Source organism: Excalfactoria chinensis, chromosome 1 (assembly GCF_039878825.1).
Source record: "Excalfactoria chinensis isolate bCotChi1 chromosome 1, bCotChi1.hap2, whole genome shotgun sequence".
NCBI classification, from domain to species: Eukaryota; Metazoa; Chordata; class Aves; order Galliformes; family Phasianidae; genus Excalfactoria; species Excalfactoria chinensis.
Window position 1 is genome coordinate 164,189,747 of NC_092825.1, and position 26,209 is coordinate 164,215,955.

At 39.5% G+C, this 26,209-nt stretch overlaps 1 protein-coding gene across 1 annotated transcript in view; it reads left to right on the plus strand.

The window, feature by feature from the left end:
- Positions 1 to 26,209, plus strand: part of UBL3 (ubiquitin like 3) — a 58,171-nt gene that overhangs the window by 24,695 nt on the left and 7,267 nt on the right. The window contains exons 2-3 of the mRNA XM_072326390.1: positions 22,069 to 22,177; positions 26,006 to 26,092. Coding sequence (XP_072182491.1) covers positions 22,069 to 22,177; positions 26,006 to 26,092 — 196 coding nt within the window. The remainder of the gene's footprint in view (positions 1 to 22,068; positions 22,178 to 26,005; positions 26,093 to 26,209) is intronic.

Here is a 26,209-nt window from a genome sequence, read left to right on the forward strand (position 1 = left end):
AGGTGAAATTTAAAAGTACTGTAATATTTTGAGTAGAAAACAAGATATAAGGAACACAAGTGCTGAAACGAGGTGTTTTAGCTAATTGATCTATGTTGAGACTGAACCTGGGTGACTTCCCTCTACTCGTATCCAGATGGCTTGCCATATTTTATTTCTGGAAACCCACCTTGACAGAAATGCTGCCTTTTTGTGCTGCCTTCCATCTGTAGTTGCTTCTCTTGGAACATAGTTAATCTTTCCCTTGAAACTAGATAATTTATCTTTAAGAAGTTGTCTTTCACTGTGCTGATGCAAGTATTGTTTCTTTAAATCATAGAATCGTAGTATGGCTTGGGTTGAAAAGGACCACAAAGATCATTTAGTTTCAACTCCCTGCTATGTGCAGGGTCACCAACCACCAGACCAGGCTGCCCAGAGCCACATCCAGCCTGGCCTTGAATGCCTCCAGGGATGGGGCATCCACAACCTCCTTGGGCAACCTGTTCCAGTGCGTCACCACCCTCTGTGTGAAAAACTTCCTCCTAATATCTAACCTAAAAGGTGGAAATATAATCTTGTTCTGTAAACTGTCATTTCCTATTAAGTCTTTGTCCTGCTATTAGCAACTGAAGACAGTGTAAAATTTTTATTCTTCATTGCCTTTTCAAGCCTGTAAATCTTTGAGAGAAACATCCTTTTCAGCTGCATCTCATATCTTTGTCCAGCACACACTAAATAACCCACATGTTACTAACCTCTAAATGAGACAAATGCCTCACTATTGGTTGTAGATTTGGAACCAGACATGACCATAAATAACAGCTTTGGAATGATAACAGATTCAAGGTATCTGTCCTTCAGGGATGCTCTAACATTATTTTCTCCTTTTCCTTCTGCAGCATCTTTATTGCATCCTCCTTTAATGACTCATTAGTTCCTTTCCACTCACAGCTTCCTTGCAGAGATTTCCCAACACCATCCTTGGTACTTTTCTCAGTCATGTTTGTGTATGCATCTCTGCTCCATCACTCTGTGCTGCAACCTTACCAAACTTTTCCTTGGGCACAGGCAGGGAAATCTGCAGCCAGCTTTGTGAAAACCTATTTGGTGTAGGCTTGTCTTTTGGTCCAGCTAAAATCTCACTTTTTCTTGGACATGTTTTTGTGTAGCCAAGACCCTGTTCTGCTTTTGTAGGGCAGCATCATTTTCCTGACCGTCATTTGGGCCTGTTAACTGAGTGCTAGTTTTGAGTGGATGCGATTGAAAGGCCTTAATGAGATTTTTATCTAAAGCTCTCCAGTTTGTTCTTTCAGAGCAACACCGAGTAACTTAGGTTTTCTTTGCTTGCCCCTTCAGCTGGAGCTCTCCAAGTTCTCATCTCATCATTTAGTTACTGTAGCATTCTTTTCTCTGGCCCCTTTTATGTGTTTCCAGAATGATCTGCAGAGATATAAATGGAATGCTGGTTTTCTTAATATATCCATTCACTGTCTCCTTTCCTAGTCCGTGGAAAAAGAAAGATTGCTTATCTTTGTGTCTCGCTGGCAGCTGCTCCTGCATGTGCACTTAATGACCAGTGTGTACGTTTAACCTTTATCCTGTGCTTCCATTCTTTTCAGAAAGAATACTGGGTATGCCAGCTGCAAAATTAGCATTATCCACTTTTTTCCTCCTGATTTTTTTGTTTTCTTTTTGGTGATATTTGCAAGAAAAGCAGCAACACGTAGGCAGTATTCAAAGATCACTGGCTGTAATAATAGGCAGCAGTGCTATCTTTTTCTGGTTTATCTGTAGGGTGTTTGTATTTCCTTGTTGGCCTTGAGTTACAAGGACAATTTCTTTGTTCTGGTCAGACTAATCTAACTGTGTTAGACTTGGATTTCTGGTAAGGAAAAGTTGACCATCTTCTGCGTGGTTACAGCAGTTAGAAAGATGATCAAGGCTGTTTTGAAATTGTAAGATGGGCATGAATCATGAAAATCATGGTGAGCAGCTGCTCAAAACAGCAGCAAAAATGGAGAGGTCAGGAGTTGGAAAGGAAAATGTAAGCATGTTTTGCATTGTGTTTAGACTGGGCTACCTGCAGGTGAAGTGAATTGTCAGATATGGAGGAGACTAAATTGGAAGAAAGTGCTTCAGTGTATAATGCCAAATAAACGTATGATCACAAGTGAGTCACCCAGCACTGGGTGCTGGAAAGTAGAAAATACTGCTGAAAGAGGAAGTTAAGAAAGAAATAAGGACAGTGATAGGAACTGAAATGCTGGGAGAGGTGGGAAGGGCAAAGTGCAAGCGGCATCTCTGCAGTCAGGAGAAGACAAGGGATTAAGTAGAGCCATGGGAGTGCTGCATTAGCAGTTCTTGTTCACCTATTGAAAGTAGATTAGTTTCTGGCTTCCTGACCAATCACTGTCTTAGAGGAAAGGCAGTGTGATATGTTTTCTGGTGATTTGTACTGCTTTACTCCCAAGGGAATGAGAACTTGCCCACGTAGGGGGGTGGGGAAAAGAAAAGTAATGGTATGGGATGATTTCTGAAGGAATCTGATTTGCAAAGCTCCTGTGTGGGTTTACTCAATTCCGTATGCATCCCTGTATTGCGGTGGATGGGTTCTTCAGTTGTTTTCACTCCCTTATGGAGTTTGCATCTGATTAACTGTCAGTTGAAGTCGACAGTGATATTTCCCAATGAATAATTTGGAAGCCTCTCAGCTAAAATGCCATTCGCAAAGAGAAGTTAGTGAAGCTTCTCTTTAGGTGTAATTCTTCTAGGAAGAATTCAAAGATGTATTAAATATTTTCTAACGTGTTTGCCAAGATAGTTGTAGATAGATGGATATATCTTCTGATCTAGAAGGTCAAGCATCCATTACCTGCGTATGTTGAACACTTGGCTTATCACACCAGCCTTACCACTGGATCTTTTGGTTTGTTTCCCTTGATCTAATTGTTTAGAACTCGTTAAAGTTGAATCTTTTAAACTAAAGCACATGAAAATTCATCTCCTTTTTCTTTATCTTTTCACTGCTCTCAAAAGAGGCTATTTTGTTCTGGTCCTGTTTGACAAAGTGGGTGCTATTTTAAGCAAGAAGTCCTGTAGGAAATGTCAGCTTTGGCAGCAAGAAGTCTTGAGTATTGAGTGTGATCAATGGCAGAGGGCTGAAATGGAAAGCCTTGGTCAGTGCTAGCGTAACTTTCCTTTTGGTGTTATGTATTAGTAATGCAGTACACCTGGGTCTGTCTTTCTCTAAAAATGTGTTTCTGAGGACGTTTGAAGTGAATGCCAAAAATGTAAACTTATTGTTTTGCGAGCAGCCGTCACGGAGTTATCTAGATCAATCTATGTCTGTGACAGGGGGGCAGTAGCCCCGTGGGCCCCCCAGTCCCTGAAAATGGGAAGGGAAAAGGGAAAGGGGTAGAGAGATAGGAGCTGGGCTCTAGGAAACAAACAGAGCAGCGACAACGATCTAAGGAGGAAAACTTATTTACTAATTATGGTATCGGAATGCAAGATAACACAATATAATGCAATCTAATTGGAATTGAGGCTAATAAATCAAGTAAAATGAGAGTTTTCCGAAGACCAAGAAGCCTACTTTGAAATTGAAGGCGCCACGGCTTGGAAGCACACCCACACCTGCTGCCAGGCAATGAGAGAGAGAGCGAGCGTCACTTCTGTGATGTATTTTCCAATCTGACCGTGAGGTCCTTTGGGACGTGTAGTTCTTCTCTGTGCTCCACGTGATGTTATGATGTGGAATACCAACAGCAAAAATTACACAACCATGACAGTAACAATGTGCTGAAACATTAAAAAAAAAATAGAAATGAAAAAAGAAACAGCAAAACAACAAACTTTTTCAGTTGTTGGAATACTGCTGGAGTAACTGAAAGTTGCTCTCCATCCTGAGCTCAGAAGCTCTAAGAGCTTTGGCTGCGTCTGAGCACAGAGTGCTTGTTATGCTACTCGTTTGGTTACTGCTTTGTATCTGTTCATTTGGGAAGTTGTTGGTTCAGTAGTTTCATGTTTTGTGCAGTGAGCCAGTGCCTCTGAAAGACACTGCTGAAAAATGGGTTTTAAGCTGAAACTGTGAGTGTAGAACATACTTTAATATTGTACTCATTTCTAGGGTGTTATATCCAACTAAAACTATTAATCTCACTGCCTCGCTTACTGGTTGTATAATTTTTCTGATGTATACTTTTCCTTCTGTATATTTAATAGTGTTCATCTGCTGCTGGCTTCTGTACCGGTAAAAAATGGTTTGAAAATTGTGGGCACTTCTGAAGTGACTGACAGCAATGTTCAGATATCATCTAGTGCCACGTTAGCATTCACGTTTCTTTGGTTCTCTGTTTAATACTTTCTGATGAAGCAGCAGCTCCATAGGAGAACCTGTCTGGCTCAGGCTGTGATTCTGAGGCAGCCTGCAGTCTGAGTGCCTGCCCCCACAAGAAGGCAGGGACGCTGCCAGGGCTGTCCTGCCATCCTCTCCTACCGGACTGGTGGCTCAGTGTCCATCCTGAGGACAGCTGGCTGATGAGGAGAGAAAAGATGAAAAATCACTCTTGTGGTTTGCAGTGTCAGTTATACTTCCTTCCTTGATGAAACAAGCAGTGTAATGCAAAGGAAGTATTAATTACCACTGTATCTTTGTTTGGAAACTGTGGAAGTTTTTAACTAAGGAGCATCTGCAAGTAGAGAAGCAGGGAGAAACACTCTTGGTTTGTGTCCCGCTACTCATTTAGCTTACCACGAGTACCATCCCTCTGTGAAAGCGCTGTTACCAGACCACAAAAGAAATAATTAGTAGGCAGGAGACATTGGGTTTTGTGTTGCAGTTTGCAGAGTTCTGAATAAATGTATTTCTCTCTCTCTCTCCCTTCTCTCTGTGTTTTGTTGTATTGATGGCGAGCATTTAAATAAAGATGGAAGTTGTGTTCTTCCCGAACTCCCTGCAGCCCAGACTTAGTGCACTGGTGTTTGATTTCAGCTTGATCTGTAATGGAAATATTCGTGCAGTGAATTATTTACTGTTGAGCACTAGCATAGAAAATAATGTACTTTGATTAGCTTTTAATTAATCATTCAAGGGAAAATATGAAAGTCAGGGGTGTGTGTGTGTGTGTGTGTATATATATATATATGCAAGCACAGTAATACTGTTGTGTGGGTGAAATAGCACCGTTTTATTTATTAAATACAGTCTTTTGAAAGAGAGTGAATACAGATGAACCACATACAGACTTACTGCCTTCTTGGACATAAATAGTCTTAATCCTTCAGTTGGTAACAAGGAAAAAAAAAGTGGGAAGGCCTTGTAGGGGTTGACATCTTCCTTGTACAATGAGGCGGATGAGTTGTAAGATTGAAGAAGCTTATAGTTTGCATGAGGTAAGTGGTTAGTGGAACTTACTGCTTGGTTTTAGTGAGGCAAAAGATGTAATTTAATGAGTGTCATTGCGAAAGTCATCGTGACTTGTGTCAAACAGCTCTTTATTTTCAAGTGCAAAGTCATTTATCAAAGGCAGGAAAACATGGCAGCGTGGAATTGAGGTACCCCATGCAGACTTCATTTCTTTCTCAGTTATCCAGCGTAAGGTTGTGCTAACGTCGCACTCTGGTGATGTTAGGTGCTAGTAATAATCTTGGATGATATTTTGCCTTCATTTAAGAACTTTTCCTTCCTCTTTTTGTTAAACTTCTTATTTTCTCCTTGGTTCTGTTTCTTTAACTCCACTTCTGCATTGCACAATGATGCATCACTCTTCTATATTGTGTTCATGTAATTTTAAATCCTGCATTAGAGGTTAGACCTAGCAAAACTGAAATATTAGTTAATATGGATGTTGTATTTGCATCTAAGGAAAGAAATGGATTACAGAGAAAATGTTCTCTGTTCAGTATTTAGGGTGGGTGTGAGACTGTGAGGTTGATGTGCTTAATATATGAGTGTATCCTCAGTCTTTCCTATGTGGTTGTAAGAATGGGGCATAGACTTTTGTGATTTGAGAGTCTACAGGTAATGGCAATAACAGCCCATTCTTCAGAGCACAAACAGTACCCTGATGATTCTGCTGACACGCTTGGGGATGGAGGTGGAGGTGATCAGCTGCTTCAGTGCTTGTATGTAAAGCTAATTGAAGTTTTTAATCCTAACTTTGCGACACTGGGGAGGTTCAAAACACCATTGGGTTTTGGGAAGAATTTGTGCTTAGTATCTCTGCTGCTCTGTGTGCTGCTGTTCTTAAAGTTTTTGCAAGGATAATCTTTAACATTTGTTTGAAAAAGTTTGAATTTGTTTGGAAAGTTCCAAAATCTGATGGCATAGGTATTTTGAGAGAGCCTTTAGATGGGCCATCGTATGTTATGTGTCTTTAACTGCTGTTTCTGTGGAAGACCTGCAACTTAACAGTCTGAGATGATCGGTACCTTGGTTTGTTAACTCTTGGCCATGGTTGTTTGTGGCCATTTTCATAACTTAGAGCCTCACAGGCTCTTTTTAGACTATCTCAGAACTCAACTGTCCCAAGTGGCACTTGGGATTGCACTTCCCCATAATATGATGTTGTTTGGGTTCCAGACCGTATCTGGCACAGTGTTTGCTTATCCAGTGACACAGGCCCTCAATTTGTAATACAAATGCTACACAGTAGTCACGCAGAGCTTACTTTGTATAATTTGAGAGGCTGTTTGTTGTAAGTAAACAGTCTTGCCTGTTGAGGTAATCAATGAAATACAGTTATATGCACATGAGAATTCATTATGTTATTTGTAAACTAATTTGAGTGAGAATGTTAATGTGAAAAGCAGATGATGCTGTGGATGCCTTTAGCACCACTAAGTGCCAGTATCGCTAGTCGCAGGTTGATGCAGATTGACTCTTCAGCTGAATATTTGCCTGAGCTGTGGGTAGCTTAAGACAGTAGTTTTCTTGATAGCTGTTTTGTATGACAAATGCACTTTTCTTTCTAAATGCCAGATCCTCCTTTCAGCTTTGTGTAATGACTTGTCTCCCGAACTATTGGGAAGAATGAAATAGTTCTGTGTAGACTTCCATTCTCTTCATGGAGAGCAGCAGCTGTATTTTCTATAGTGTCTTGTGAACACGTGCTTGAACCTTTGTGAAAAATAGTCATATCCACAATTCAACTACAGTGCTACACTTGTGACTTAGTAAATATCGAGAAAATCAGTTGGCTGTAATCAATGTTAGTGTTGTCAACGAGTTGTATGCAGATATCATTCAGTCACGAATACATACAAACTTATTTCCCTCCAGCACTGAAAAATTAGTAGTAAAGAGTTGAGTCTCCTGGCAGAAAGCTTGCTAAAGTCTGTGCTCTCTGTCTAGCTGCAACAGCTTTCACAATTCTATAATAGCAACTCTAAAGGCATGGCATTGTTCTTTCTGTAATGAAAAATACATGCTTTATGTCTTCGTTAATCCTTCCTTAAGGATTGGTCATCATAACCAAAACATTCGTCTTTTGACAATTCTGCATTGAACATGTGAGTCCCAGTAAGCAAGAAGACAATTTGACTTGTTTGTCTTTGGGAGAGTGTGTTCACTCTTTTAAACATTAAAGTAAGGTTTTACTTCAAGTAATTAGGAAAGTTTAGTAAGTGTCTGGGGAAATAATTCTCCATTAACTACAGTTAGTCATAACCAGTGGTACCTGTGAGGTTCATAACATGCTCAGTCATTGATGCTATCTCTCTAGACAGTAATGCTGTTTACCTCAGAGGGTAAGAATAAGAGGGTGAGAGGGTCTTTTTGAAAATCTACCACTGACTTTGTAAAATGTTCTTAGTTTTCAAGATTTGCTCTGTAAATGAGGTGTAGCTTAGGCATGTTATATGTAAAGCAGGAGAAGTAACTGTGTTAAAAAGCTGACAGTATAACTGTGTGAGAAACAAGAATATGAGAAACAGGTTATGTCCGTATCTCAGGGAATGCAGACATGTAGAGACCAAGGGACATGCCATGGCAAAAGGCCAGAGAATGTTCTTTTGGTGTAGGTGAGCACTGAGTGTTTTGCAACCAGTCCTCGTGGTGAGTAGCATCTGCTGGCTGTATTGGCCAGAAGTCTTAAAAACATGGAGGGGGGACGGTTAAGGGTTTGTAATGTGTCTTGTGTGAAACTATTTTATTCTTACGGTGTATGGGAAAAGATGCCCATTAAATGACTTATTCTTCTGTTACCTTATCTATTTACATTCAAACATGTTTTCCCATTTTATTAAAAAAAAGGTAAGAGGCATGTACTTTGAGGAGCTTTCAATAACGTGCCTCTGTAGTTGTCCATATATTGTGTTTTGCAAACCATAATTGAGATGCAAGCTAGAACACATGTTGCCCCAGATTCACAGAAGCCAACTTTACTCACTACTTTGACACAGAGCAGATGGCTCGTTATAATGTAGTTGTTGATGCAGTAAGAATGGAGAGCCCTGACTGGTGTTGCCTATAATCGCTACCAATTAAGACTCTAAGTTCTTTGGGAAGGCATTGCTGTTTTCCCATCATGCTAAGGGTTTAGTGTCCGAGTCCCAACATGATATTCGTACTTAGAAGGTGCTCAAATATCAATTGTGTCTTAAATTTTTAGTTGGTTTTATAGATGCATGTTTGTAGATAACGTCATTCCAACCCCTCCAAAATTTTTTGTGATTTTTTTTTTAATGATGCTTTTGTTATGTAGATTCTGTCTAAATAAGACAGAAGAAATAGGTGTTAAGGATGTGCTATCTGAAAAGCTCTTACCTGTTTTCCCTCAGTCCAACCTAATTAAACCCATTAGTTCCTGGATGAAAAAGGTTAAGACAGAACCTACCGTGACTTCATGGCACCTTGCCAGGCAGATCCAGCTCACTTTGGCAGGTATACAGAGGTGTTACATCTGGAACTACATCTACCAAAGAAGTTGAACAGTATGTTATCAACTGGTAAACTGTACGCTTCTTACTTGATAGAAGGCTTAACAGTGCAGCGGGAGGAGGCCAAAATGGAGGGGCAGCTTTAACTGTTCTAGTCATTAGTAGATAGCCTGCATTGGTGATTGCGCTTCATGATGGAAATAAGATGAGAATTGCTATTAGGCTGCCAGCTGGTTGGGAGGACACGTGCACATGACTAGCATGCAGTAACAGCAAGGTGAGTAATCTGTGCTTTTTAGTATTCAGCGAAGAATGCAGAGCACCAGAAGTAACTGGATCAAACCTTTTTTGTAGCATCATTCCATTATCTTCAGCCTGTTGACTTCAGCAGGCTTAGCCTGGGAGTAAATTTGTGCCTCAATGTTTAAACAGAACAAAAATATTTAAGCTGTATATAAACATGTTTTACAATTTTGTAGCAATCTAACAGTAATTTATTGAGGGGAGGGAAAAAAATTCGACATGTGGAGTTGTTCATTATTCTGTGCTGAAAAGTACAGATGTAAGTCAAGGGCAAGCTGGTTGCTCTTGGAGAGTTCTTATTCCAAATAAATTGGCATCTGCATCACAATGCTTGATCTCTTATCGCGTGTTTTAGTGTTTTCTGTAGGCTACTTTAGGGGGAAAACAATTTTACAAAGTTGTTGTCATTCATATCTAGCTTTTGCTAGTGTCAACAAGATCGGTGCTCATTGAAACATCCATTTTGATTAAAATTTAAGCTATCTATCTTTTGCATCAGAAACAAACAAAAAAGATGCCCTATCTCTTGCCTTTAATTATCACAGCTCAGTGATTTAGATAATGCTTTGGAATGGCAAAACTTTGGCTGGCTGCCATCTTACACAATAAGGCCAGAGAAACCAGGAATCTGTAGCTCAAAAAGAAAAACTTAATTTTATGGTATTTCCATGCAAACAAACAGAAATATGCCTCTAATTCAAGCTGAGATTCTTTGCGTCTTTCATGTCTTAAAAATACTTAGGACTTTTGCCATTTTATTTCTGATGCTTGCACCCAAGGCTTGAAAATATAGTAGTTGCGTGCTAACCAAGATGGAGAACCATATGAGGTGAAGGACCTGACAGCAGGGTTCCAGGATGACTCCAGAGTGATAAACTGCCAACTTATGTTGCTGGCATTTTTACTGGGATGTATGTTCTGAAAATCCTGGGGATTTTGTTTTTGTTCATTCATCACTCTTGCTAATAGCTTAGAGCTGTTTTGCAGGAATGTTATTTGACTGGGCTTCAGGGGACCACGTCATTCTATATTTGTCTTTAGGGAGTGACAGGTTTTTCCTAGAATCTTTCAATCTGTGCCTAGTCTAAATGACAGACAGCATTTATATCAGCTATAATCCCTTTACTTAGTTGCATTGTTCTTTTATGCACAAATAAAGCTTCATTAAAACTACGTAAAGCAACAGGTGTTGCAAGAGAAAATATAACAGAAAACAAAAATGGATTCAGAAGATTGTTTCCTTGTTATGTCCCCTCTGTTCCAAACCAGATTGGTTTAGTAGTTCTTACTGTTCCTCCTTTGGGGTCTGTAGAGCAGCAAATCTTAATAGGCTTTGCAGGGGGATTGATTGGTGTCCAAGGAATACCATCGTGTCAGGAATCTGTGTTCTCTTGTAAGGAACCGAGGGGTGATCTCCTTGTTTACCTTTTGAAATAAATGCAGGGTTTCTTTTTTTCTATATACTGGAAGATATATGTATATATGCACACACATACATAATATATACATAAAATATATATATTTTTTCCACGGGAGTTTTCTAAATTGGTTAGTTTTGGTGGAAAGTGAAAAATTAATACACTAATATTGAAGTAATTCTTAATTACTGTTGCTGTCTCATATAATACCCAGGGATAAGTGGGAGTAGGGAGAAGAGCAAGGTCTGGGAGTTCTGCAATAGTGATTAACACAATGCATGTTTAAAATTTAAATAACTTAAAATGAAAAATGAAAATTCAATTTCCTCATACAATACCTATTGAATTATAGAGTTTTAATGCTGTTAACGGTACATTAAAAACACTGCAATTAAGCACAGGGTTTGCAGATAGTATTTATACCACCTACCATTTAATTCCATCTAGGAGGAAAATATCCGCAAAACCAGCTTCTTTCTACATAGCCACGCTTGCTCCAAAATCTAGATCTGAAGTTGTAAAAGATCTGAAGTCGGGGTGTTACAGAAAGTCTTAATAGGAAAGTCTAAAAACAGGCCTTATGAGGAGCGGCTGAGGGAACTGGGACTGTTCAGCCTGGAGAAGAGGAGGTTCAGGGGAGACCTTATAGCTCTCTATAACTTCCTGAAGGGAGGTTGTGGTGAGCTGGGGATTGGCCTTTTCTCTCGTGTAGACAGTGATAGAACTAGAGGGAATGGTTTCAAGCTGCGACAGGGGAGGTTCAGGCTGGACATTAGGAAGTATTTCTTCTCGGAAAGGGTAGTCAGGCATTGGAATGCACTGCCCAGGGAGGTGGTAGAGTCACCAACCATGGGAGTGTTCAAGAAACATTTGGATGTTGCGTTGAGGAATATGGTTTAGCTGGGAAGTATTGGTAATGGTTGGACTAGATGATCTTCTAGGTCTTTTCCAACCTGAAAATTTCTGTGATTCTGTGATTCTGTGAATATTGCCTTTTACTGATAAATCACCAGGCTGTCTCCTGTGGTAATTTCTGTCAGTCTGTCTTGTGCTGAAGTAATGTGAGTTTTTCTCTCAGAAATAATGAAATTTGCTGGGAAGACCTTCAGTTTTCTTTCCTGTAGATTAGTGTGCAGAAGTAGATGATGCCTATGGCCATGTGTTGCTTGCTATATTGCACATTTGATTGCTTCTAGTTAATAGCGTTTTTCTTGAAATGCTCAGTTTCTTCTGTATTTCTTAATGATTTTTCTTGTTCATAATTTTTCCCTTTGTTGAACTTAATTTCTGGATAAATTGAACCTGGTATGTGTTTGTCCAGACTGTAACTGAAGAATTGCTTTCAGCTTTGTGCTCTCATTGACCTATTCTGGTATAAAATTCCAATACCTCCTAGTCCACCCATATGGACCATGTTTTGTGAAACTGCCATTAGGCAGCAGGAAATTCAGATTTCTGCCTCTGTGTTCTCATAGTGCACAAACAGACCATTCAATATGCTTTCCCCAGCCCACCATTAGTTTTTCTTTATTCTTTGTAACCATGGAACAGCTGCATCGGGGACTTGTAGGAACGTGAGTTAAATTAAAATTTAGACCCATAAATTTGGTGAAAGATGAGGAAAAAAATAATAATAATAATTGGGGATCAAGAATGGGTATGAGGTACCTGTATGCCATTTGGACATGAAAAAGCAGCTGTTAATGGAGCTATTCCCTTGAAATTGTATTTCTTCCTTTGCTAGCAGCAGCAGTACTATTTATTCTAAATCTGAGAGCAGTTAAGCATTTCACAAAGCAAAGCATTCACAAACTGGATGGTCTTGCATTTCTCTTCTTAAGAATGAGACTGAACTGTCCCAAACAGAAATAAAAAATACCGTGCAAGTGCTCTCTGTATAGAACAGTTCAAATGTTAAAGTAGATCAGAATTAACGCTTGGCTCTTACTCTCCTTTGGATTTATCATTGTTCACGTGTGATGAACTTCTAAGCTTTGAATACTACTGATATGAGAGGGTGAAAATAAGGTGCTGTGCTTACCCAGTGTCAGCTTGTGAGAAAACATGGCAGGAGGGGAACACAGATGGCACTGATGCTGCTCTTAAAGTCTGGAGTCAAATGCTGAGATGCGTGTCACTAGGAGGTATTTTTAGGGAGACAGATTGAAAGAAGAGAAGCAGATGATGTCTTCATGTTCCTACTCACTGTCTTTTCCAATTCATAAAAAAAACTGGGAATGATCTTCTCTGTTTCATGTCTTTGGGGCTCGTCGTACATGTCCTGAAGCAGTAACAGAGCTAAGGGGGGGGTCTTCAAGCATCAGCTTCTCGTATATGCGTTGTAACTTGATGCAGTTTTACTATTAATTCCACTGTTGTGTTTTGAAATGACTAACTCTGTGTGGTATGTGATTGCTGAAGTAACGTCTACCAAAAGTTGATATTAGCTTTTAGTGCATCGGTTCCTCTCTTTTGTGCTCGAGTCAAATTATTTCAAAATGATAATTGATTTATTCCAATGCTGCATTGAAAGGACGAGCTTTCACAACACCAGCCTAGGTTGCCTGTGGGTTATCTCTCTGTTCCTGTTTTTCTTCCAATTTATATTACATCTTGATTCTCAAGCGTGGTCTTCTATATCATGTAATTTACACCTTATGATTGCAATGGATTTAGGCAGTTCTTTCATAATGTGATAGAAATCTGTTCTGCGTGTGCACAGTGCGTTGTCCTGTCTCCGGCTAATGAGTTATCAGCATAGGTCTTTCTCTGAGTCTCCATTATCTCCAGCTACTAGGAGATGAATTATTTTTGACTGGGTGTTTGTGGCTCTTACTTGATCCAATTACTGGAAAAGGTTTCACTGATGTATGGTCTGTTGCAAAAAAAAACAACAACACAAAGGTTGTTTTGGTTTTGCTTTTCTGTTAAAAGCAATTTTCAGTTAAAATTCTTAACTAGCTCCAGGTCCCGCTTCCAAAAAAGCACCAAACAACCCAAAAAGCTAAAAGGAATAATAACAATAATCAATCAGAAAAGAAAAACAACTGAAGAACAAAAGCCAAAAAAAGGCAAAACAAACACAACCCCAAACCTTGTCTTAAGGATGCTTATAATGAACATAGTAAATGATACATGAACTCCACTGGAAAGCTGGAATCTGTAGTATTCTACTTGTAATTCGTGATGAAACCCACATGGTAATTTAATTTGGAGAACGATACTTCCTAAGTACTGCTGCTTAAAAGATAGCCCTGGATAATGTACTGTTATTGTTCTGTTGTTGTTTGAACTGAAAGGAGGGAATGGATGAAGTATGACTGAGTGTTAAGTTCAAGAATGGCCTGGTTTCTATGGAAACAGCTTGTTCTATCCTAGCTACCGAAGTAAATGGTTATAGGATTTTGCTTTTTCCACCTTCAAATAAAATTTGCTCATGCTTTATTTTGGTTTTTCTCTTTCCCTTCATTTCAGAAATCTCTGAAATTTGCATGGTTCTTAGCAGCATAAAGTTGTTTTAGCTGGTCTGTATTTGAATGAACCATTTACGTATAAAAACGTATTTGCTTCTCTTTTAGTGATCTAAAGATGAGTATGTAACTGCTACTGCTTATGGAGTTCACATTAATGTTGGATAGGGTGATGTAGGGCATTATCGTGCTTCTGTGGCCTCGTGCTGCAGTCATCCTGCTTTTACAAGTGGTGCATCTTTGGATGAGCTATGCAGGTCTGCCTGCCAGCTGGCAGTGAACCTTTAGAGCTTTGTCATGCCACAAGGACATTTATGTTGCTTTACATGTTCTGTGTCCATTTTTCCCCCTCATATAAAATAAATTTCTTATAGTTGCAAGGTAATTGTAAGGGTAAAGCCCCCTTTGTGCACCTAAAACTAAGTGAAGGGATTCTGATTGTTGCAAGGTACACATTTGAGGCGTTCAGTTAAGGAAGGAAATGCAGCTCGTAGTTACCTGTATTTGCATCTAGGGAAAATAAATGTTTAGTAATGTGCTTCAGAAGAAATAAGATGTTATTTTACCTTGAAACCCTTGAAATGGTATCTAGAATCATGGGAGTTTCTTGATTCTCTTTCATGAGAATGCCTGCCTCAGTGGGCTACAAATTCATACTTATCCTTGCACGTTTACTTTCTTCTGACCTTATGTACGTGAATTTCAGTCCCTATAACAGCTAGATTCTTACTCAACAATGAACACTGTTATTCTAGATGTCATCTTAAATTCCCAAAAAGCTCTGAAAATCTGTGGAAGACTACTTGGGAAAATAACGTTAGATCCAACAGTCATGAGATAGTATTGTTTAAATCAAATGGAAGAATAAACAAAGTAGGGTCCTGCATAAAGACTTTGGATTCAAACTGTGTAAATGTTAATTAAGATAAGTGTATGAGGCTACTATAAGGAATGTATTTGAAGAATTTGTGAGCTTGGTGTTTCTTCAAGTCAGAGGCCTTATAGGCTTAAGATATTCGATGGCAAAATGAGTGAAAAGATGTCAGTGTTAGTACCGCTGCTTGCAACACCAGAGGGGCGGGGTTCGAATCCCCCTTGTGGCACAAGGGGTAAAACTGCCGCTCTGCTACACTAGAGGGCTCGAATCCCGGGAGTTGGACTCGATGATCTCTAAGGTCCCTTCCAACTCACACGATACTATGATACTATGACAGACTTTCAAGTTGTCAGCCACCTCAAGGAGGATGTTGAGAAAGAACACAGAAGCATACAGAAACAAAATTCATAATTTTTGTTTACTTGGGTTACATAATAACAGATTCATTATCTTAATGGGGTTTGGTGTTTGTTTTTTTGGAACATTTGTGCATTTCAGAAGTGCAGAAGGGGTAACCTGTTTGGAATTCAGTGAGGGGTTGATGTTGCATAGGAAGGCATTAGTTTGGGAAGACAGGAATGGATAGTGTGAGTTGGGTGGAAGAGATGCAGTTTGGAGTGTTTAGTTTGCGAGTGTCAGATTGGCAGTAGTGTTCAGTGGAGTTCTTTAGAGATTCATCTTGGGACCAGCTTTCTTCATGGTGTTCTCATTTATACCACTAACATGAGCGAGGTCAGTATGCTGATGAAATTTATGGATGAAAAAGTTCGAAGGAATTAGTAATGGAGAAGCAGATTATGCCATTGTATGAACAAGATGGAATCATCTGGAAGAACGAATTAGTAGGACATTAATTGCGTTAATGTTAAAATATGTTGTACATTATGGATGGTTAAAAGCAACATTCTCTAATGTGGCTTTGAAATTTTGTGTCACAGTATTGACTGAACTAGAGAATGACATTGGAAAGGTGAGATGGTTTTGGTCTTCAAGCAGGAGATGGAAAGGCATTTGGAGTAGATGTAGGGAGGTTCTCGTATCATTTTATAAATTCATGATGATGTTCCCTGAAAACCCATGTACAATTCTAACCATGCATATTTAAGAAAGGTGAATCAAAACTAAAATAGATGTACAATAAAGTGGAATGTAAGAGGTCTGCTGCCCAGCCTCCTGCTGGAAGCAAGGTGACCACCAAATGTGGATGAAATTCATAGAATCATAGAATTACCCAGGTTGGAAAAGACCTTGAAGATCATCAAGTCCAACCGCAGCCTAACCAGATCTCTAAAAAACCTCTGCTAAATCATATCCCTGAGTACCACATCCAAACGGCTCTTAAACACATCCAGGGATGGCGATTCAACCACCTCGCTGGGGAGCCTATTCCAGTACCTAACCACCCTTTCTGTAAAGAAGTTCTTCCTAATATCCAACCTGAACTTGCCCTGGCGCAACTTAAGGCCATTTCCCCTTGTCCTGTCACTTGTCACTAGTGAGAAGAGACCTTTGGGTAATTCTGACAGGGGTGCCTGGAGTTTTGTTATTTGGGTCTTGAGAACCACCAAGACGGAGCTCACATCTCTAGGTTACCTCTTTTGCTTCTTTGATGTCATCGGGGCAAAGTTTTTTTTATTATTGCTCCCACTTAAGGCTTCTGACCTTCTGTTATGTACCTCAGCAAAATGACCATCATGTTGGTAATTTCCGTGTAAGTACTGGAAGGCTGCTAATAGGTGCTTCTATGGTAATCAAACCCAGTTCCTTAACCTCTGTTGAGGTATTTAGATGCTTCAAAGGCAGTGATGGTACTCAGGACCAGCCTGTTAATGAGGAGAAGCATTGCTTGTTTGTTTTGGTAGTGTCCTTGTCTGCAGATGGAGAAGCACGCTCTCAAAATCCCAAGGTGGTTAAGAAACAAACAAAATAAACCATGCCGTTATAACTGAAGTTATAACTGAAGTACATCTGACACCAGTGGATGTAGCCTGTCCAAGAATGAACTTAAGTTGAGAATCAAAAGAAAGCTTCACTCACAGGACACTCAGGATCTGGAGCATCCTCTCAGTGAAAATGAAAACTAAAACTAAATTAAAAACTAAATTTAAGTTGAAGTTAAATCCAGGTGGGTGCATTTAAAGGGGGGATTGCGTGAGATGCCTACCTTAGGAGCAGACAGGAGTTCAGAACTTGCAGGTTCCTGTGGGTATGGCTTGTGTAATGCTGCTATTGCATTTAGGCTCTCGGTCAGGTTCAGTTTAGCTTCAGAAGTGAATCTGATGGAATTCAGTTAGTAAACTGAGCAGGTTTCTCTTTTTGCAGTGGAGTCGTCTAGCATGGATGCATTCTTGGAAGAAAAAACTCCTTTTGTAAAAATATGAGGTAGGATTTTGAAAAGTGAAGCATCAGTCTCTATTTCTGAATGCTGTTGTCTCAATTTTTCCCCTTCTGGTCCATTATTTAATTAAAAGTTCATATCTGGTAAGAAAAGGGGGAAATATAGTCTTGCATGCATTTTAATCTTAAAAACCAGAAGAAAAGCTGTTTAAATGTGAGGTTATGTAGTATATGCTGATATGTGGCTCTTTCTCTTCTATGTTTTAATTATAAGATAGGAGGAATCTTAAGCTGCTACTAGAGCCTGGAACTGATAACAAAATGAGTTTAGGTGAGAGTCACTCAGTCATCAGGAAGTATTCTGGCAGCATCTCTCCCACTTCTTGGTGCTGAGACTTCGCATTGCATTAACTTTAGCTGTGAGGCTACGTTGCTTCTGCATGTACGTGACACAGATTTCTGTTCCAAAAGTTGCAGTTGGACATCAGTTGTTAGTACAATCTTCTGTGCATTTGTTGTTGTTTTTTTTCAGTGTATAATTTTTTCTTTTTTTACTATGTCTGTAATGCAACTGGTATGGCGCTTAGTGGAGCTGCAGTTAGGAAATCTCTCTTGCTTGTGGTGTGTAAGGAGAGAAGACAGGGTTTGCATGCTTGAGATCACGAACAGAATGGACATTTATATAACCCTACACAGGGGACATAGACCACAAGTTGTATTTAATCCTACTTCTGAGACCATCACTCCTGTGAGCTAATTTCTTCTGTAGCAGTTGTTGCTATAATGTGGAAATGGAAGTCTGTGACCCTTACTCAGTTTACTGTAACAGAAGTCCGGAATTTCCTTTGGTAGCCTATAGCCAGGACCGTCGTCACCTCCCTGTTAATGAGTCAGAAGAAACTTGGGAGTACTGTAGGACCAGAACTCCTTCAGCTAGGAAGGAGGAGGGGGCTGTAAGCATATTATCTTGAGATGTATGAATTGCTTGAAAACTTGTAACAGAGAAAATAGGACTATGGCTAAAAGATGAGAATCATCTGGTAACTAGAAAGTTTTAAATGGACTGCTTCCATGTCAAAATTGCACTACCTAGCCAAGACTTCTTTGTTTCCACTACATGCACACATGCATTGCTTTTTAGATGTGGACTTTCATCCGTGGCATTTTGCCAAAAGGTTTCTTTGAGATTCCCCTACAGTTTGTTTGAAGTAGAATTCCCAGACACACAGAAGTGCAATTAACTTTCCCTGGTGCTCCTCAGAGGATCAAAATGAGACTCTAAGTTTCGAGGCAAGTTTTGGGATCCTTTGCTTCAAACTCTTGGAGGTAATGTGATGTGCAACTGGAGATTTAGATTCCTTCAAGCCAAGATTAAGAAATAGAAATACAAAGGTATATTTATCTTCTGTGCATGTATATATAGACAAACATGCAAACTACACATCAGTGGCATGCTGTACTACTACACATCAGTGGCATGCTGTACTATAAATAAGAAAATACTTTAAGCTTTTATTAGAGCAGCTGTTTCCCTGCATTTCACGCACATCTGTTTTACTGATTTAAAGATTTATTTTGGTCGTCTGCTAATATTTGATGGTAATTTTTTTAATGAAAATATTCCTCTGCTGGTCTACTCGTTTCATAGTATATCCTGTAGAATTATCAGTTTATCTTGATGTGCCTTTTGTATTTGATAGGCTGCAGTAAATATTCTGCAGCACTGTTAGGAGATCTATCTTGGGAGGGGAAAAAAGGAACTAATATTACTTGTTTGTTTGTTTTTCCCCTGGTGCTTGTATTGAGCTTATATTGATTTTTATTATTATTATCTTTTTGCATCGTATATTAACTGCAGAAGTAAGATTTAATCAAACTTTATAGGAAGCATCATCAGTTTTAGTTATTTCTCTGTGATCCTCTTCTTCCTGCATTCACTTCAGCGTGCTTAGCAGTTTCAAAACTCAGCAGTGAGAATAAAAAGAAACAAGTCTTGGTAACGTAATGCTAGCTGAAGAACAGCTTCAGTTCTATATTAATGCTGTATCCTAATAATTTAAGTACTGAGCATGACTAATATTATTTGAATATTGTTCTATTTTTTCTTATCTCCTTGTAGGATCCAGATCCCAAAATTCTAAGGAGCTGGTAGTTTGGCACACTAGGAAGGTGTTCTCATCTTCAGAAGATGTAAACCCCACCATAACTACACACTGATAAGGGAAAATAAATCCTTAGATAATATGCATAAACTCAGAGTTGGGGGACTACTTGGCTAGAGGGAATGGGATGGTCAGAAATAGGGGATGTAGATGTTGTGGGGATGTGAGGATGGAAGAAAGCTGCTCGCAAAGGAAGCTTCTCACTTTATCCATGAGCGTGCACAGCAGACACCACTGCTGAATATGTGGGGTTGGTTGGTTTGTTTGTTTGTTAAACAGGCAGCCCATTCCCTTGCACAATAACAGCTTGTGACGCAGTCTAAACCTCCTAAATTTTTTGGCAGTCTGTTGGGGTCGTAATGAGATGCATTAACGCTTAAAGGATAATTAAAGATAATGAGGTATAGAGAAAGTGGAGTGGAAGGCAGCACACCGCACTTCTGAATGCCAGATGATGGCAAACAGACTTTTGTTGAAAAGAACCGATTTTCTAAATAGAAGTTTTTATAGTTTGATCTGAATACATCCATACCAACTGATGTGATGCCAGATTGCAAACTGTTGGGTAGATTGGAGAAACTTGGATTTAAGAGAGAAAATAAGAGCCTAACATAAAGGAACTGAGAGCTGGGGGAAGCTGGGTCAGAGAGGGCTCATTACTGGAATTTGTGTGGATTAATTTTTAGACCAGTCTTACTTCGTGTTACTCCTTTAATGACAAAGGGTACACATAGAGGGCGTTGCTGCTAAAAGTTTGATAACACAAAGTTCAAAAAATCTTCTCTCCATAGAAAGAAGGAAACATGGAGACGTGGGTGATTTCATAGGACTCAACCCAGAAACTGGGGAGATCTCAAAACATTTTTGTGGCTCAAAATAAGGTTTTGCCAACTTCTTTCCACCAGGCTCCTTCCTCCTTTCCCTGCGAGAAATGGAGCAATACGAGTGGGATGAAATTTGGAGCTGTAAGGCATTACAGTTCAAATGTCAGTTATAAGCTCTGAGGCTAAATAATGGAAAGGATGAAGGTGGAAAGGATGAAGGTTGATTGTGCTACACAGTGACTGAACTAAGTGTGGTGTGGTTATTAGGAAGGAGATCTGTGTTTTCTTGGGAGGCAGTCTGAGGATGTTTCCAGTAGATGGAGAAAATTACTGGTGGTGTTATAAGCAGCAGCTGGTGAAACATCATTTGGTACCCTTCAGAAACAGTCATCTGGTTTGAGGAGAGAAAGAAAAACGTGTAGAGAGACAGGCAGCTAAGGGGGAAATGGTGTCTCACCAGAGAAAGCTTGAAGAGCGTGTCTTGTACAGTCCAACTAAAGAAATCATCTGTGTGTTGCCTATAAATACACCGGTGGAGACTGCTGAAGGGCCAGGAGGAACTATTTCATCTGAAAGATGATAGAAGCAAAACGACAAGTGCCATAGCCCAACCATTGCCAAATGTAGTCATAGAACTTGAAGTTGCAGTTCTTTGGAGTGAACAGGAATAGTGAATTTTGGTCTACTTTTGCTATTAAATCTTGGTGAGATTTGGAAATATTTCCTAAATCTAAACGGCACTCTCAGAGATTCTGTTCTTGTGGATTCTGTGTGATTTCCCGTATTCCATGCAGGCAGGGATAATGCGGTGACACTTTGGTGGTGGTGGTGGCCTTTCCTCAGAAACAGATCCAGGTTGGCTTCTTCCCAGGGCTGAGAGCAAAGCATTTGGTTTTCCTACAGACCTTAACAAGGGAATTGGAAGGAACAGTACGTGGTAAGGTAGCTTTGATGAAGTGTATAGCATGATGGAGACCGTGACTTGGCTACTTCTACTAGATTCTCTAAGATAGGTGAAACAAATCCAAGCCAAAGCATTTAGGATAGATTAGGCTTCAGAAGTAACCAGAAAAATGGACAAATGAGGCAGGGTTGTCACTGAGATATTTGACCCTGCAGTCTTGAGAGTTTGGTCAATTTTTCCTATTGTATTTGAACTAGAAGAATAATTTCGTGATTTCCAACAAAAAATAGTTCCAAGAAGAAAAGGTTTTATGAATGTGGGGTACAACGTGAGAGTTTGATCTGAAAAAGCATCTGGGCAGTTAGGTTGCCAAGGCCTTCCTAAAAGTTGATAGGATTCAGGCTTGTAGGCCAAAGCATGAAGTCTGTGTAGGAACATGGATTCCTACTTGTCCTGTACATTGCAAGTGCTGGCTACACAGATACTTTTGGTGGTCCTTGCTAGCAGTCACTTGTGCAACCCAAGTTTGATTTCTGTTTGCAATGCAAATCGTGTTTTTCAGTGCTATGTCTACAGGTTAATCTTCCCAGTTTATATTTTTATTCAAGGTGATATGTTGCTGGTGGTTCTTGGTAGACTTCTTTCATACTCTGCTAAAAGGGTTTTGTAGTGTTGCCCTCAATTTGGTCACTACCTATCACAATCTTCTGGTGTTCAACATCAGAAATGTCAGCTGTTAAAATGTTATCTTCCTATTTTGTCCCAGTTTTTAACACCATCTGAGCGTATTGTCAGATTGCTTTGGGAAATTTCTTTTCCAAAACTGATGACAACTTTGTAGTAATGTGTTTAAAAATATGTCTAATTAAGCCTTCTTCAGTTCTTTTCCTAATGGTGCATTTTATTTACAGATAAATTTGCGCCTCATCTTGGTAAGCGGAAAAACGAAAGAGTTTTTGTTCTCACCAAATGACTCTGCTGCAGATATTGCAAAACATGTGTATGACAACTGGCCGATGGGTGAGTATCTGTGTGCCTTTGGCAATTTAATGGCAAGTTTAAAGCTTCCCCATGTTTTCAGACTGAAATGCTAATAAATGTGTTCTCGACATTCAGATTTACATAAAGTAAAATTGTCATCTTGCCTTAATCTTTGTTTGTTTCTTAGGTTTAGATGTCTTGACTGTTTCCCACTTGGTTTCTAAAACTCACTTTCCCAGACCGAAGTTACTTCTTTATCTTTAGATACTTGGTTAATTTTGGTAGAGTATATGATAAGTGGAAGACCATGAAATGCTGGAGATACAAAACTACTTATGTGAGATCAGCTAGCGGAAAACATGGTGGGTCACAGAAATGCATTTGTGGTATTGAGTCTCAAGTTTTTCTCGCTTACTGCCTTATCGTAGAAAGGATCTGTATCAATATTTTCCCAAGGATAAATGAAGTGTAAAAGAGTGTTTTAAGAGGAATTAGAAGACAGAGAGGGAATTAAGAGTTTTTATATATTTGGTGCTATGCAGGAATGCTACTCTTGTAAATTGGAATTGAAGACTAAGGTGTATTATTCACATATGTGAATAGTTCTGTAAGGACAAAGTGCTACTGTTTTCCCTGAGTATGATTTCATGGGAAAATAGCCAAAGCACAGACATAGCATTACATATGATGAAAGAAAATGCTTCCTTTGGTACAGGATTTCATCTGGGTTACTATTTTGATGATGAAAAAGACTATTATTTGCACAAGTCTACAACACTACAATATCTGTCTCTGTTGTGTCTTATTCGCAGAGGTGGGATAGATAATAAACCATGCCAAAAAGTTCATGTTGATAATCTGTATCTTAGACTTTAAGCTTTCCAGCTTTTAGATCAGTAAGAACAGGAGTTTTTGTGGTCGCTCATTTTGCTGGGATGTAGCATTACATATGCAGCACTATGCATTTAATAAAAATAATAATGAAGAAAGAGGCTTAAATGTCAGATACACGACACTTCTATGCTAAGAATTCTGGTTGATGTCATGTATTTGTTGCTATTGTACATAATGTGAGCATATAAAGTTTATTTCTGTACATGTGATCTTGCAGTCTAACACCTGTATCATGCCTCTTTATATGCGTGGCAAAATGCAGCAGCATTCAGAAGCAAAGGGTTCTTTTGTGCTTTCATTTTGTGTTGGGGCATTTGATTAGGAAGACTTTGGCAGTCATTATTTTAGGCATGTGAAGTAATGTATGAACTAGTACTGAATAACCAGGGAAATCATAATAATTAAAGCGATTTCATGCCACTGTAGCAAGAAGTATGTGGACTGGTTGTAGCACTGAGTGTGTGACATGGGTTTGCTTCAGCTCTCCTTTACACTAGTAAAGGTTTAAAGCTGGGAAAGCCACTGATTTTGGTAAACATAGTGTAAGTTAACAGAACAGAATCAAAGGTGCAAATATTGCCCTATATTTGAAAGTTAGGTAGCGTTTTGTTATTCACATATATTTCTAATATATCTGCTCTTACTACCGTGTGAAGAGCTTGAAGGTTGCAGACTGAGTTTATATTTGAGAAGAAATTCAGCCTTTAAAATCTCACTGTGAAGAAAATAGAAAACAGAACTGGACATGGGAAGCATCGGTTTGATTACCTGGTATCCCACGGGAGTACTCTGAACCTTCTTCATGAATATTTAACTGCCTGCACGAAGAAGAATAGCAACAATTTAAAAGACTGAGGAAGAAACTACTTGGGAAAAGTGTATAGGTTGTCATATACGTTATTAGCCTATTAGCTGTTTTTTAAGTGAGAGCACTCTTCTGTGCCATAGGACTGAGGAATCCGAAGGAGAACAAAAGTTTGTTTGAAATGGAGAGGATATGAAATCACTGGTTTTACTGTTGTCGTGACTTGTCATGATCTTGTGGGGAGGAAAAAAAACCAACCATGAAGTATCTTCAGTCACATGCTAGAGAGTTTAAGCCAAACCTCTCTTCCTCCTTTGGTAATGCAATTGTTGATTAAGGATTTCCTGGCTCATACTGGAGAATGCTAAGTTAATATCCATGTATACAATGTAGGTAGGTTTCCTGTTCCTTTGCATCCCTTTTCTTCTAAATAACTTTAAAAGACATTTTGTTCAGCAATTATCTGTTAAGCTTTAATAAGAGGAAGAAATTGGGGAAAAAAAGAAAAAAAGGTCATAGGTAAATATTTTCTCCTTGACTCACATGGTTACCAGTGGAATTTGGAAATTGAAATAGTGTCAGAAATGTTTCAGATTGCAAGCCAAGAAGCAAGAATTAAAAAGATGGTTAAATTGGCAGGTTAACAATGAGGAAATACCTCTGCCAACATACAGTCTGTTGTCTTCTGGTTGCTGTTCTGTATCACTATGGTACTGTAAACTGGCTGATCTTTACAGCCAGAGTCTCTGTGCAGTTCAAATGCTATAGAGTAAATATGATTACGTAAGCCTGCTACCTTCCAAAAAGTAGTTTCTCCTAGCAGTGTGATAATTCCAACCCTTAGCTTAGTCCCCCTCCCAACGCAGCTGAAATGGCACGTGCTTTCATTGCCAGACAATTGAGCCAGACGACGAGTGGCAATATTTGAAATGGCTCTTGTTGCCAAGTTATATCAAAGCCCGTTGCCCAGGCCTGCACCCGGTGACCCTACAGCTGCTGCCCTGCCTACCAGCCCGGCCACCCTCATGCTCCCACCGGCTGCCCACTGCTTTCCTCCTTTCCCCTTTTCAGTTCTCCTTTTGTGGTGCCTTGCCGCTGTCTGTGTGCTAATTGTATGTTCCCAGTTAACAGGTTGGCCTCTGTCTTCGGTCACCATCCCCTGCTGAATATTCATTCTGGTATACAAACGCTACAAAAGCTGCAAAAGAGCACATTTGTGAGCAGCTGTTAGCAGATATCTGGTCAGCTGAGAAACAGAAGAAGCTGCTCCCAGAGAGCCCATTTAAATGCAACATTTAAAGGTTTTTATATTTATTCCAGAAGCAAAGTGCAGATATATTTGTTCATATTTTTACAGGGAACAGTGAAAGAGTAGGAAATGATCATCTTGGCTTATAAATGATTTATTACAGCCTAGGAGTTATGGGAAATGCATTATAGGAAAATGTATGCTTGTTTTTCCCGAATCACTATTTGCTCCATAAAAACATACCCAGATTGTTCTTGGAGACGTTCCTTAAAACATACCAGTAAATGTCTCCTCTGTGAGAGCCCTCTGTTCAGCCTCCCTGCAGTGGCTGTTTGGGCTGTTTAGTTCCCTGCTGCCTCTGGACATGGAACTGGCTCAAGCTGGTCGGCATCGAGTACCGCTGAGCAACCCACTGTGCACTCGGTTCTGTGATCTGGGAGCCCTGTTTCAAGTGACTGGTCACATGCACTGCTGTATGCGGCTGCTTCTCAGCGCTGGAGAAAGGCTCCAGTTAGACAGCAGTGTGAGGAGGATGAGTACAGCTTGAGAACCCCCTGAGCTGTGCAAAGAAGAAAGAAGCACAGTTTTAGCAAAATGAGTATTAAGCATCAATGTGAACAGGAGCCAGCTTGCCCTTAGAAATATGTTGTTCAGGACTTGTATATATGCATCTTAAATATCTCATGCGGTCGGCGAGATAAATTGATAACACTTCTACTTGCAGGCATGCAATTAGATGTTTCAGTGCCTAGTGTCAAATACATTTAAGAACATATTTCAGTTGAACTGTGTATCTTCACTCTGTGTTCTCTTCAGTGTTTCATGCAGGAGAATCCTGTTACTGCTTTTCTTCCAGAAGGTGAGAGAAATAACAGGAGCTGCTGCTGCAACATTAACTGGAAATTCTCTTACTTTTCAGATTGGGAAGAAGAACAAGTCAGCAGTCCAAATATCTTGCGGCTTATTTATCAAGGGAGGTTTCTTCATGGCAATGTGACACTAGGAGGTATGAAAGTAATTTTCATTATCCATGTTACAACAAGGCAAAGAGCATTATTATTATTATTATTTTCCAATGCAGTAAATATTACTTCCCTGTTCAGGATCACAATGTGATTTGCTT